The sequence below is a fragment of the Anomaloglossus baeobatrachus genome, chromosome 7, assembly GCF_048569485.1.
Source record: "Anomaloglossus baeobatrachus isolate aAnoBae1 chromosome 7, aAnoBae1.hap1, whole genome shotgun sequence".
In the NCBI taxonomy this organism is placed as follows: Eukaryota; Metazoa; Chordata; class Amphibia; order Anura; family Aromobatidae; genus Anomaloglossus; species Anomaloglossus baeobatrachus.
Window position 1 is genome coordinate 59,178,616 of NC_134359.1, and position 12,584 is coordinate 59,191,199.

Below are 12,584 nucleotides of genomic sequence, written 5' to 3' on the forward strand. Positions count from 1 at the left end.
ATGGTGCTGAACACCTAAATGGAGTTTGTCCAATAGGGGCAGTGTATAGAGAGAAGAAGAGAGGGCCTAGGATTGAACCCTGGGGAACCCCGACCGTAAGGGGAGGAGGAAGAGGAGCTGGCAAAAGATACAGTGAAGGAGAGATAAGAGGGGTGGGTAGAAGGAGAACTAAGAAAGATCGGTGTCCTTGAGCCTCATAGAGCGGAGGAGCTGGTGATCCACAGTGTCCAATGCAGCAGAGAGATCCAGGAGAATCAGCGGGGAGTAGTGATCATTAGATTTAGCTGTTAGTAGATCATGAGAGACTTTAGTAAGGCCAGTTTCTGTAGAGTGTAAGGAGCGGAAACTGGATTCTAAAGGGTCAAAAAGAGAATTACCTGAGAGATAGCGGATTGGACGGGAATGGACCAAATGTTCCAGAAGTTTAGAGATGAAGAGTAGATTAGAGACAGATCTGTTATTAGCAGCGCAGTTTTAAGCGGGCTTTACATGCTACGACATCGCTAATGCGGAGTCGTTGGGGTCACGGAATTCGTGACGCACATCCGGCCGCATTAGCGATGCCGTTGCGTGTGACATCGATAAGCGATTTTGCATCGTTGCAAAAACGTGCAAAATCGCTAATCGGCGACACGGGGGTTCATTCTCAAATCTCGTTACTACAGCAGTAACGAGGTTGTTCCTCGTTCCTGCGGCAGCACACATCGCTGCGTGTGACGCCGCAGGAACGAGGAAGCTCCCCTTACCTGCCTTCCGGCCGCTATGCGGAAGGAAGGAGGTGGGCGGGAGAATGCGTGACATTAGGAGACTGGGAGATAATTTCCTCTCTTATATGGTTAATTTTTTTCTCTTAAAATAATTGGCCATATCGTCCATGTTGAGGTTAATGGTTGGGTCCCGCACTCTTGAACTGAGGAGGGAGTAAAAAGTGTCAGAGTCTATTAGGATTGTTGGATAGTGAGGTGATGAGGGTGTTGAAGTAAACTTGTTTGGAGAGATGAAGCTCAGAGTTGTATTTTTTAAACAAATTAATAATGGATGGACCCGTGTTAGACCTTACGGGGACATGATCTGATCACACCACATCTCATGGTCAGGGTAGGAACTAAAACAGTATTCAGATAGCACAGCACGAGATCATAACAGACTCTTTTTGTGAGGTAAAACATTTTGCTGTCTGTTTTTAAAAACTGTTTTACCTCAAAGAAAGAATAATTTGAGGTTCCGTACTGTTATGTCTTTATACTCTTTTGATTCCTCCCCTGCCCAGGAGATGTGGAACAATCAGACCATGCCCCTGTACGGCCAGACACAGCCATTACACAGTACATAGCAGGGGCTCATATATAACATTATCTCAGCACACCGGAACATTTTTTTTAATCACATCCAATTGTGGAAATTATTATTATATTCCAAGATTTATTGATTAAAATAAACTGTTAGTGGGGAAACCCCTTTAATTAAAGATTATTTTTATGCTAAAATTTTGCTAAATAAAGGGTATCAAATACAATGTTAAATATTTAAATGTATTTTATTTACTTTATTACATTTCTTGGAGAACCCATACAAGTGATTGGTCGATCGCAGGTTCAAGCCCCTAGGAGCTCTAAAAAATAAATAGAAAAGTAAAGAAAAATAGTTTATAAAAAAAAATCCTATTTCATCCATTTAAAAATAAAGACATTTTAAGAGAACCTGTCATTAGATTCATGCGGTCCAAACCACTGGCAGCATCAGTCAGAGCCTAGCTGTGCGATCATAACTTTCATATATTCTTTTGAAACATTGCAACCTTTTACATAAAACATAGCTTGAAAATTCGGCTATAGGGAGAGATCTGACTAGTCCAGCACGGCCCACCGGCAAGCTTCTATCTGCCCGGCTCCAGTATTGATAGGTCTCTCCTTATGTAAATAGACGGAAAAAACTGTTAAAGGGAATCTGTCAGCAGGTTTTTGCTATGTTATCTGAGGGCTGCATGATGTAGGGATTAACACTGAAAGTTCAGCAACGTGTCACTTATTAGGCTGTGTGCTGTTGTTTACTTACAATAAGGGTTTTATCACCAGGCGATAATCACTGCCTGAACTACAGGGTTCATGATCAGTTGTTTGACCATGCCCCCACCTGTGATAAGCAGCTCACTGTCTACAGACAATGTACACAGACAGCTGTGGTGTGGGCGGGGTTAGCTTTCTGAGCTCTGCTACATCTCACAACTTCTGCACCCAATAATCTAAGTGACACATAGCTGGAATCAGGGTCTCTTTTCCTACATTATGCTGCTGTCAGATGAATTAGCAAAAACCTGGTGACAGATTCCCTTTAATCAAGTGGGGCAGGGTGGTATCACGCTAAGGACGGGGAAGTACCAAGCGAATGGTGAAAGGGAAACCTTGTGTCTAGGGAAGAGGGGGATCATGACCCCTGTCCAAGTCCATTGCTGGGCACAGGCTTTCCGCAGCATCCTTGATAGGTTCCACACCTATGTGCTGAGCTGGATACCTGAACTTGAAATAGGCCCTTGGTAGGGAATGGATGGGATGAGTGCCTTGTCAACCCCACTAAGCTCTAAAGAAGACACAGGCAAATACACACAGGGCAAAGTAAAGAAATAACATCTCCAGAAGACTCAGGAAGAGGAACTGCAACAACAATAAAGTTTCTCCAGATAAATACAAGCTGATTGATTGCACTGAAGACTTGTTAAGGCTATAAGAGCTATCACCAGCACAGAGTGAGGGGGAATGAGGGTATTTAAAGACACAATGGGAAGGGCTGAAGATTAACAGCTGAAAAGATGAGGAAATCTACAGTGTCCTAAAGAGAAAGGGATAAATTCCAACGCAGGGAAAAAAAGGAAAGTCAGAGAGCAGTTTGTGTAGCCAAAAGCTCCAACCTTCTACAGCTGGACACCACAGGACTGTCTGTCATGCGTGACACACCGATGACAGGTGGGGGCTGTAAGGTTTCTCCCTATAGTCCCTGGCTGACATTGTGAAGCCCCACAGGTGTAGTGTCGGTGCATTACCTTCAGGGACTCCACTCGGCTGGATCTGTCACAGGTAGGAGATCTTCTTCTTGTCGTGACGCCACTCTCAGTATTGCGGTCAGTGGGGGGGACCGCCACTGCAGGTTGAGGGGCGCCTGGGGCTGATGGTGAGTGCAGTTAGTTGGAATAGCCCCCTGAGAGTGAGGCAAGCCCCAGGGCCCTGTGTAGATGTGTAGAACTACAAGACGCAGAATGACTCAACACAGGCAGGATGTCTTTCAGGGTTTTTACTCACAGTTGATGGCAGGGTGAGTGACCCGGGCGTAGCTGGGATGAACCAAGTGGGAACCAGGTGTCCTTCAGGCTGACTTGTGAGGGTGACTACTAACTCGCCTTCCTTAGCCCTTGGTGGTTTGGGGTAACCCCGACTTTGAGTCCCTATGGGGGTCACCCAGGGAAGATGCTGCAGCCTCTCTCCCCTTCGGTTGCCGTTTGCTTGTTGCCTGGGCCAGATCACTCCAGCTGCTTGCCTCCTGTGAACTATGGGCCCTAACTGTGGCTACGTGGCTGCGGCTTTTAGGTGTTGTGGTGTGGGCTTTGAGGGCCCCACACCGGCAGGTTTAGCAAGGAAAGTTGGATCTATCCCCGCTCCGGGATCTGCCGCCCGTTTGGGCCTGGTACTCTCTAGCAGTCTCCTTACTTCCCACTCCGTGCTCTCTCTTTAGCTGAAGATGGATTTCGGGTAGCCCTCCTAGTTGACCGTTCTCCCCCGTCAGTAGCCACTGCGCGGGCGCTGTCAGACTGCACAGCCCCAGGGATCTGCTCCTCACTCGAGCTCCCTGGACTCTACACTGCTCTGGCTCACTGCCCCTCCTCTCCTGTTCTTGCCTACGCCACCTAGCAACCAGACTCTCTTACCACACCCCTTGAGAGGAGATGGAGGCTTTTGGCCCCCTCCACTATTCCAGTGAAGGTGAAGGCTTTTCCCCCTCCTGGGATCCCCAGGGGTCCTCTCATGGGTACATGTGTGAGACCTGATCACTATGCGCCTGTGTTCCACACCCCGGTCAGCCTTCTGGATTACCTGTGTTGTACTGTCCCCAGCATGGGTGCAGTAGTCAGTGGTGCCTGACCAGGTCAGGGGCGCCACATTCCCCCTTAGTTATCACCAGCACGTCCTCGGGCTGCAAGACAACATTTTAAAATGCATAAAACATTAAAACATGTAAAACATTTTTAAAAGCACCAGGTACCATACATCACCACCCTCCACCCACAAGTCCGTTAACCCACCCAAAACCCTTTCACGTTGGCCGCGACTTCAGCCACTTCTGGCAGGATGTAGAGGCGGCTTTCATGGGCTGGTGGTTTCAGGGTATACCTGGCCTGGTGGATCCGCGCCTTCAGCCTCTTCTGGCAGGATGCAGAGGCGGCCTCCACAGTTGGTGCTGACCAGGTACCCTCTTTGTGGTGGAGAGCCAGGCCCCATAAACAGGCATGCTCTCTGGTCGCAGGCGAGCCAAGGCCCTATCTACGGACGGGCTCCTCCTGGTTGCAGACGAGCCAAGCCCCTAAACAGGCTGACTCTGGTGGTGGTGGTGCCCTTTTGGTGTAACTATTTACACTGCGAGAGTTTGTGGCTATAGCCAGTTCATAGCCTTAAGGTTTATTTCTCACAATAGTTTATGTGGGCACATACTTGAACTTTAAAACGTTGCAAAACAAACTTTCCAAACTGGTCAAAACTTGCTGTACTTTACTTGAACTTATGCAGACTCCTCTTCACCAGGGCTTGGGCCTGTAGGGCTGCGGCACCTGTTGCTTTCTTGACCTTTTTCCTCATCTGTAGTGGTCTCATCATTAGGTCTTTGGTCTTTTCTTTCTTCTTCTTTGGGACATGGCACTACATCTAGCGCATACCACCCTCTTTCGCCTTGATGCAGGGTAAACTGTACGGAGTCTCCCATTTTTAAGTTTCTTCCAGGGTGTCCTCTGGGCAGATTAGCTCTGACGTCTCTCCTATTGACAAAAATGCCTTCTTTGATACCAGGTGCTACGATGAACCCGTATCTTGACTTGAGGCTGAAGTCCTCCACTACTCCTCTGCAAAGGGGTCCTCGGACCTGTGCTTTGGCTCTTCTCAGGAACCTTTTTTCTTGTAGGTCTCTGGCCGTGATGTCATCTCTCTGCTCTGGGGATGGCGGTGCAGGGGAAAACTGAGTTCTGCTGCGGCGCTGTGTCTTGCGGGCTGGATTCTGCGAAGTGCAGCTTACAAGCTCCCAGGTAGGGCGGTTGGGCAGGTCTTCTTCGTCAGCAGGAGGTGTCAGGTCTTCCTCGTCCCAGCGGGAATATGGCAGCATCTCCGGCTCTGGGACTAGCACTGCTGCTGGCTCCGGGGGCAACTCCTCAGCTTCTTGCCCTCCTCTCCCCCTTAGTTCTTCGCTGCACTCTGGTCGTGGCAGCGCCGGGGATGAGTGTTCCTCAGCTGGCCCAGGCGGTGGACTCTTCAGCGTGGTTGCTGCAGGGGTTGCCTTAGGGGTGTGCGGAGGGAGCATGTATCGGTCCACCATCTCCTGTGGGAACTTGGCCTCCAGGTCAGCCTTCAGCTGCCAGTATGCGGAGTCTTCACCTATCAGGGATTTCCTAGTAGGGACTTCCTTAGGCTGGGGAGCGGAGTCTGCTCTGGCCTTGCAGGCCGGGGTAAGTGGTGATGCAATCTCTTGGCGGGCCGCGCCCTGTATGGCGGCGGCCTGGTCTTGGCGGGCCGCGCCCTGTATGGCGGCGGCCTGGATCGGCGTCGCAGCTGCGATGGGATCTGTGCAGGCTGGGCTGGGCGTCGCTGCAGGGACCGGGTCTTGGTGGGCCGAGCAGGGCATCGCTGCGGCGGCCGCGGTCTGAATTGGCGTCGCATCCTCGATGGGGTCCGTGCAGGTGGAGCTGGGCATCGCTGCAGTGATCGGGGCTTGACGGGCCGCACCTGGCGGGGCTGCGGCCTGGTTCAGCATCTCACTTGCGGCTCGGTCGAGCGTCGCTGCTGCGGTGGGGTCTTGGCGGACTGGGCTCAGCAGGGTGGCAGCCTGGGTCAGCGTCACACCTGCGGCACGGATGAGTATCGCCGTGGCAGTCGGACCTTTGCGGGCCAGGCGGGGTGTCGCTGCGGCGGCCTGGATTTGGCGGGCCGCACCTAGCGTGGCTGCGGCCTCGCTCAGCGTCGCCGCGCCAGGCGCCTCTTCTGGGACCGCGGTCGTAGCAGCAGGGGTCGGAGCACTTGCGCTGGCCGGGGCAACTCTGGACTCACCCATCGGTGGCACCATCGGGATCTGAGTCGTCGCCGCTCGATCTGGCAGGCGTCGCGCGGCTCCCTCCTCGTAGGTCCGAACCGCCGCAGCCATCTCCAGAAGCTCCATGCGTTCCTCTCTGAGCTGTCGCATAATCCTGGCCTCCAGCTGATCGCAGAAGATAGCAAGCTCCCGGCACCACCAGGCAGCAGAGCCTGGTTCTGGGTATCCACGTCCGGACTCCATTTCTTCTCTCTGCAGCAGCAGGCTTGTGGCTCTCTTTCCTTCCCGCCGTCTCTGGACGCTTCCGCTCTCTTCACAAGCGAGGTCAGAACTCTGCAGGGGATCTCTGGGTAGCCACACCTCTTCGTGGGCGGTAACTTCTCCCAGCGCGGGCTGCTGTTGTTTTTCAGCGCGCTTTTCATGGTGGCAATATGGCGGCGCTTCCAATTTTTCAAGCGGACCGCCCAGGCACATGGTCACCTGTCTGAACAGGTCTAGTCCTTATCCTGTTCGTGACGCCAGATGTGAAGCCCCACAGGTGTAGTGTCGGTGCATTACCTTCAGGGACTCCACTCGGCTGGATCTGTCACAGGTAGGAGATCTTCTTCTTGTCGTGACGCCACTCTCAGTATTGCGGTCAGTGGGGGGGACCGCCACTGCAGGTTGAGGGGCGCCTGGGGCTGATGGTGAGTGCAGTTAGTTGGAATAGCCCCCTGAGAGTGAGGCAAGCCCCAGGGCCCTGTGTAGATGTGTAGAACTACAAGACGCAGAATGACTCAACACAGGCAGGATGTCTTTCAGGGTTTTTACTCACAGTTGATGGCAGGGTGAGTGACCCGGGCGTAGCTGGGATGAACCAAGTGGGAACCAGGTGTCCTTCAGGCTGACTTGTGAGGGTGACTACTAACTCGCCTTCCTTAGCCCTTGGTGGTTTGGGGTAACCCCGACTTTGAGTCCCTATGGGGGTCACCCAGGGAAGATGCTGCAGCCTCTCTCCCCTTCGGTTGCCGTTTGCTTGTTGCCTGGGCCAGATCACTCCAGCTGCTTGCCTCCTGTGAACTATGGGCCCTAACTGTGGCTACGTGGCTGCGGCTTTTAGGTGTTGTGGTGTGGGCTTTGAGGGCCCCACACCGGCAGGTTTAGCAAGGAAAGTTGGATCTATCCCCGCTCCGGGATCTGCCGCCCGTTTGGGCCTGGTACTCTCTAGCAGTCTCCTTACTTCCCACTCCGTGCTCTCTCTTTAGCTGAAGATGGATTTCGGGTAGCCCTCCTAGTTGACCGTTCTCCCCCGTCAGTAGCCACTGCGCGGGCGCTGTCAGACTGCACAGCCCCAGGGATCTGCTCCTCACTCGAGCTCCCTGGACTCTACACTGCTCTGGCTCACTGCCCCTCCTCTCCTGTTCTTGCCTACGCCACCTAGCAACCAGACTCTCTTACCACACCCCTTGAGAGGAGATGGAGGCTTTTGGCCCCCTCCACTATTCCAGTGAAGGTGAAGGCTTTTCCCCCTCCTGGGATCCCCAGGGGTCCTCTCATGGGTACATGTGTGAGACCTGATCACTATGCGCCTGTGTTCCACACCCCGGTCAGCCTTCTGGATTACCTGTGTTGTACTGTCCCCAGCATGGGTGCAGTACTCAGTGGTGCCTGACCAGGTCAGGGGCGCCACAACATTACAAACTATCTTTTCTTGCGAACGTAATTCGGCCAGCATTAATCTAATGACAGGTTCCTTTTAAAAATAAAAGCTAAGCACATTTAGTATTGCTGCAATCAAAAATATAACAAGAATCAAGCAAAAACATTAGTACATGCCCTCATCATCTCCCACCTTGACTACTGCAACCTCCTGCTCTCTGGCCTCCCTTCCAACACTCTTGCACCCCTCCAATGTATCCTAAACTCTGCGGCCCGCCTAATCCACCTCTCTCCTCGCATTTCCCAGCCTCGCCACTCTGCCAATCCCTTCACTGGCTTCCCATCGCTCAACGACGCCAGTTCAAAACATTAACCATGACATACAAAGCCATGCACAACCTGTCTCCTCCTTACATCTGTGACCTAGTCTCCCGCTACCTACCTGCACGCAACCTCAGATCCTCACAACAAGATCTCCTTCTCTGCTCCTCTCTTATCTCCTCTTCCCACAATTGCATCCAAGATTTCTCCCGTGCCTCCCCCATACTCTGGAATGCTCTACCTCAGTATATCAGACTCTCACCTACCGTGGAAAGCTTCAAGAGGAACCTCAAGACCCACCTCTTCCAACAAGCCTACAACCTACAATAGCCCTCAGTCCAGTACACCACTGCGCAACCAGCTCTGTCCTCACCTATTGTACCATCACCCATTCCCTGTAGAATGTGAGCCCTCGCGGGCAGGGTCCTCTCTCCTCCTATACCAGTCTGTTTTGTACGGTTAATGATTGTTGTATGTATACCCTCTTTCACTTGTAAAGCGCCATGGAGTAAATGGCGCTATTATAATAAATAATAATAATAATAACATTCTCTATTTTTTCCGTGAACTGTCGCATAAAAAAATTGATATAGCAAAATTGCAGTTTTTTAGTCATTGCACCATCAAGAAAAATGCAATAAAAAAACTATCAAAGTGTGGTGTGTACCCCAAAATAGTACCAATGATATCTGCTGCTCGGGGTGCAGAATAACAAGTCCTCACACGGCTCCAGCGATGAAAAAAAAATGTTAGAGGTCTCGAAAAATGGCGACTAAAACAAATTTTGTTTAAAAATCCTTTTAAATCATTGAACTATCAAAAAGAACAATACATTTGGGATTGCCATAATCAGGCGGATGGGGAGGATTATGCTGTCAGCACAATTAACACAGTAAAAACTAAAAAAAAAAAGCGATGACAGAATTATTTTTTCCCCTTTGGGATTTTTTTCTCTGTCTTCCAGTACATATGAAAAAATGTATGACGTCAATTAAAACCACAAAGTCCAAACTTTGACCAATGACCACGTGTATTTTAAGCTTTCCCTTTAAAATACCGTTTCCGTACAGCAGAGGGCGCTCTAAATCTTAAAACTTAGTTTGCCCTTAGGCAGCGCATGTGTATTTTGAGGCTCTCCCACCCCACACCCAGCAGAGGGCGCCCTAAACAGTTTCCATTGCATCTAGCGTTATCCTCCGTCTCTATATTCCCTGATACGTGTTGCGTGTGTGACGTTCTCTTCTACATTCCTCCACTCTCGTTGATAGGTCACCACGGTGATTTGTCAGTCCGTACAAGGTTTTGATTGGCAGGACGTTGTCACGTCGCCGATTATGTTCAATTGATTGGTTGACATGACAAAGATGGCGCCGGCTGCCTTAGAGCGAAACCACGCCTTCTCTCATTTTTTGTTGGTTGAGGCTGGATTGTTTTGATTGGTGAGTGATTGTCTCACGTGGCTGATTTTTATCGATTTGATTGGTAGAAATTACAAAGATGGCGCCGGCTGACTGCGAACGAAATCGCACCTTCTTTCATTTTTTTTTATTGGCTGGGGGGATGGACGGTTTTGATTGGTGCATCATTGTCTCACGTGACTGATTTTGATCCATTTTATTGGTTGAGATAACAAAGATGGCGCAGGCTGGCCAAGAGCGCAAACACGCCTTCTTTCATTTTATTTTTATTGGCTGGGATGGACGGTTTTGATTGGTGAGTCATTGTCTCACGTGGCTGATTTTGATCGATTTGATTGGTTGAGAGGACAAAGATGGCGCGGGTTGTTTATTCGCAAAACCACGCCTCTTGCTGCTGTTTTGGCTGTGTGATTGGCTGGGCTTGGAGAAACGTGTATGTGAGAGGAGAACCTGCATCCTTGAGCCGGAGAGGACACGGCCGGCGCTCGGTGGGGAAGGAGACAGTCCCGGTGCACGGGCATTGATGTGACCGTACTGGGTGTGTGAGCTTTGGTTTTGCAGCGCCCACTAGTGGTGATATCACGGCATTTCCCCCACTGGTGACAAGATGCGGCTCCTCCGGGCCCTTATGAGAAGCGCCCCCCTTACCAGCAGCAGCACCCCCACCCTGGTGGACTACTACTCCAAGTTCTCCCCGTCCCCTCTGTCCATGAAGCAGTTCTTGGATTTTGGTGAGTGACAACCTGCATCTAATTCATTCATCGCTGTGGAGACGCAGGAAAAATCGCCCTGGAAATGGAACCCTCCAGCCTGTTCCGTGCTGGTCCACAGGGGGCAGTATTGTCACTCCTGCACACAGGGGGGGGGGGTGCACAATGGGTCCGTCCGCTCCTCTGACCTGTCAGTATTGGTAAATGACACATCCACAGCATGTTTTCCTATAACTGCGCTGTGCTGTTCCTCTGTTACTCCTCCTGGAAATGAATTAATAAAAAAAATCAAATCTTTATTTTTATATAGCGCTATCATATTCCGCAGCGCTTTACATACATCAGGAACACTGTCCCCATTGGGGCTCACACTCTAAGTTTCCTATGTTTTAGGAGTGTGGGAGGAAACCCACGCAAACACGGGGAGAACATACAAACTCCTTGCAGATGTTGTCCTTGGTGGGATTTGAACCCAGGACCCCAGCGCTGCAAAACTGCAGAGCTAACCACTGAGCCACCGCACCGCCCAATTAATGGCTTCATAAACAACTGGGTGTTACTATTCTTCACGTCAAAGGGGGTGTGATCTATCCTACATATTTTGATTCTGGCAGCTCATTGGACAACAGAACTAGGTGTAGGGACAAGCCTCTAACGGATAACACGCAGCTGTCATGTTATTCATACATTTCTAGGAGGAGTAACAGAGGAATACCACAATGCAGATGTAAGAGAAACCATCCAGAATTGAGAGGGGACGGTGCTGGGCGAAATCGTCATGTGTGAGGCTTCTGGCATCACCCCTGTTATTTAAAGGGAATGTTAAACAGAAAAATGGGCAAAGGCTAAACAATAAGTTATCGCTCCAGAATCACCTCTATTCTTCATCAGGTAGATGCGTCCCATGAAACTAGAGATACAGAGGCTCATCAGGGCCAAACTATTCGGAAGGAGAAAGTGCCATCAAGCTACAAATGTGGTCATGTATTTCCAGGAGGAACAGCAGAGGGATTAATAGAGTTCTGACAACGTGAAGCTCCAGAATAGAGGATGATATTAAAGGGAATCTGTCACCAGTTTTTTGGTGTATAAGCTGTGGCCACCACCAGTGGGCTCTTATATACAGCATTCTAACATGCTGTATATAAGAGCCCCGGTCGCTGTGTACAACATAAAAAAACACCTTATAATACTCATCTAAGGGGCGGTGCGGTGGATGTGGGTCAGATGGGCGTCTCCGGTGCCAGCGCCTCCTCTTTCGGCCATCTTCGTCCTCCTTCTGAAGCCGCTGTGCATGACTTGTCTACGTCATACGCACTTGCCGGTCCCGTACATGCACACTACAATACTTTGATCTGCCCTGCTCAGGGCCTGAATGCCGGCGAGTGTGGATTACGTTGGACACGTCATGCACCGCTGCTTCAGAAGGACGACAGAAGCGGCGACAAAGATGGCCAAAAGAGGCGGCGCCAGCACCGAAGACTCCCATTTGACCCACATCCACCGCAGTGACCGGTTTAGGTGAGTATTATAAAGTGTTTTTATGTTCTACACAGCGACCTGGGCTCTCATATACATCATGTTAGACTGCTGTATATAAGATCCTACTGGTTGTGGCCACAGCTTATAGGGCAAAAAACTGGTGACCGGTTCCCTTTAACAGACTGCAGAGGTGACGGCTCCTCTATAAATCCATGGCACATACAGGAGCCATGAGTGAGGGATCACTGGACGTCGGAAAACTGCTGATATATCTGGACCTTATTTTGTGTTTATATAATAATCTATTGTCTGTTTGACAATTTATGAATTTTAGGACATGATGTGATTTCTGCTGGGTTGCCTTTGTGCTCTGCGAGCGACCTGCCTGTGCTCTGCGAGCGACCTGCCTGTGCTCTGCGAGCGACCTGCCTGTGCTCTGCGAGCGACCTGCCTGTGCTCTGCGAGCGACCTGCCTGTGCTCTGCGAGCGACCTGCCTGTGCTCTGCGAGCGACCTGCCTGTGCTCTGCGAGCGACCTGCCTGTGCTCTGCGAGCGACCTGCCTGTGCTCTGCGAGCGACCTGCCTGTGCTCTGCGAGCGACCTGCCTGTGCTCTGCGAGCGACCTGCCTGTGCTTTGCGAGCGACCTGCCTGTGCTTTGCGAGCGACCTGCCTGTGCTTTGCGAGCGACCTGCCTGTGCTTTGCGAGCGACCTGCCTGTGCTTTGCGAGCGACCTG

General features: G+C 50.9%; 1 protein-coding gene across 1 annotated transcript in view; it reads left to right on the forward strand.

Annotated features, from left to right (window-relative positions):
• The first annotated feature begins 10,085 nt into the window (after window positions 1-10,085).
• Window positions 10,086-12,584, forward strand: part of PDK1 (pyruvate dehydrogenase kinase 1) — a 92,367-nt gene continuing 89,868 nt past the window's right edge. The window contains exon 1 of the mRNA XM_075317331.1: window positions 10,086-10,387. Coding sequence (XP_075173446.1) covers window positions 10,264-10,387 — 124 coding nt within the window. The 5' untranslated portion in view covers window positions 10,086-10,263. The remainder of the gene's footprint in view (window positions 10,388-12,584) is intronic.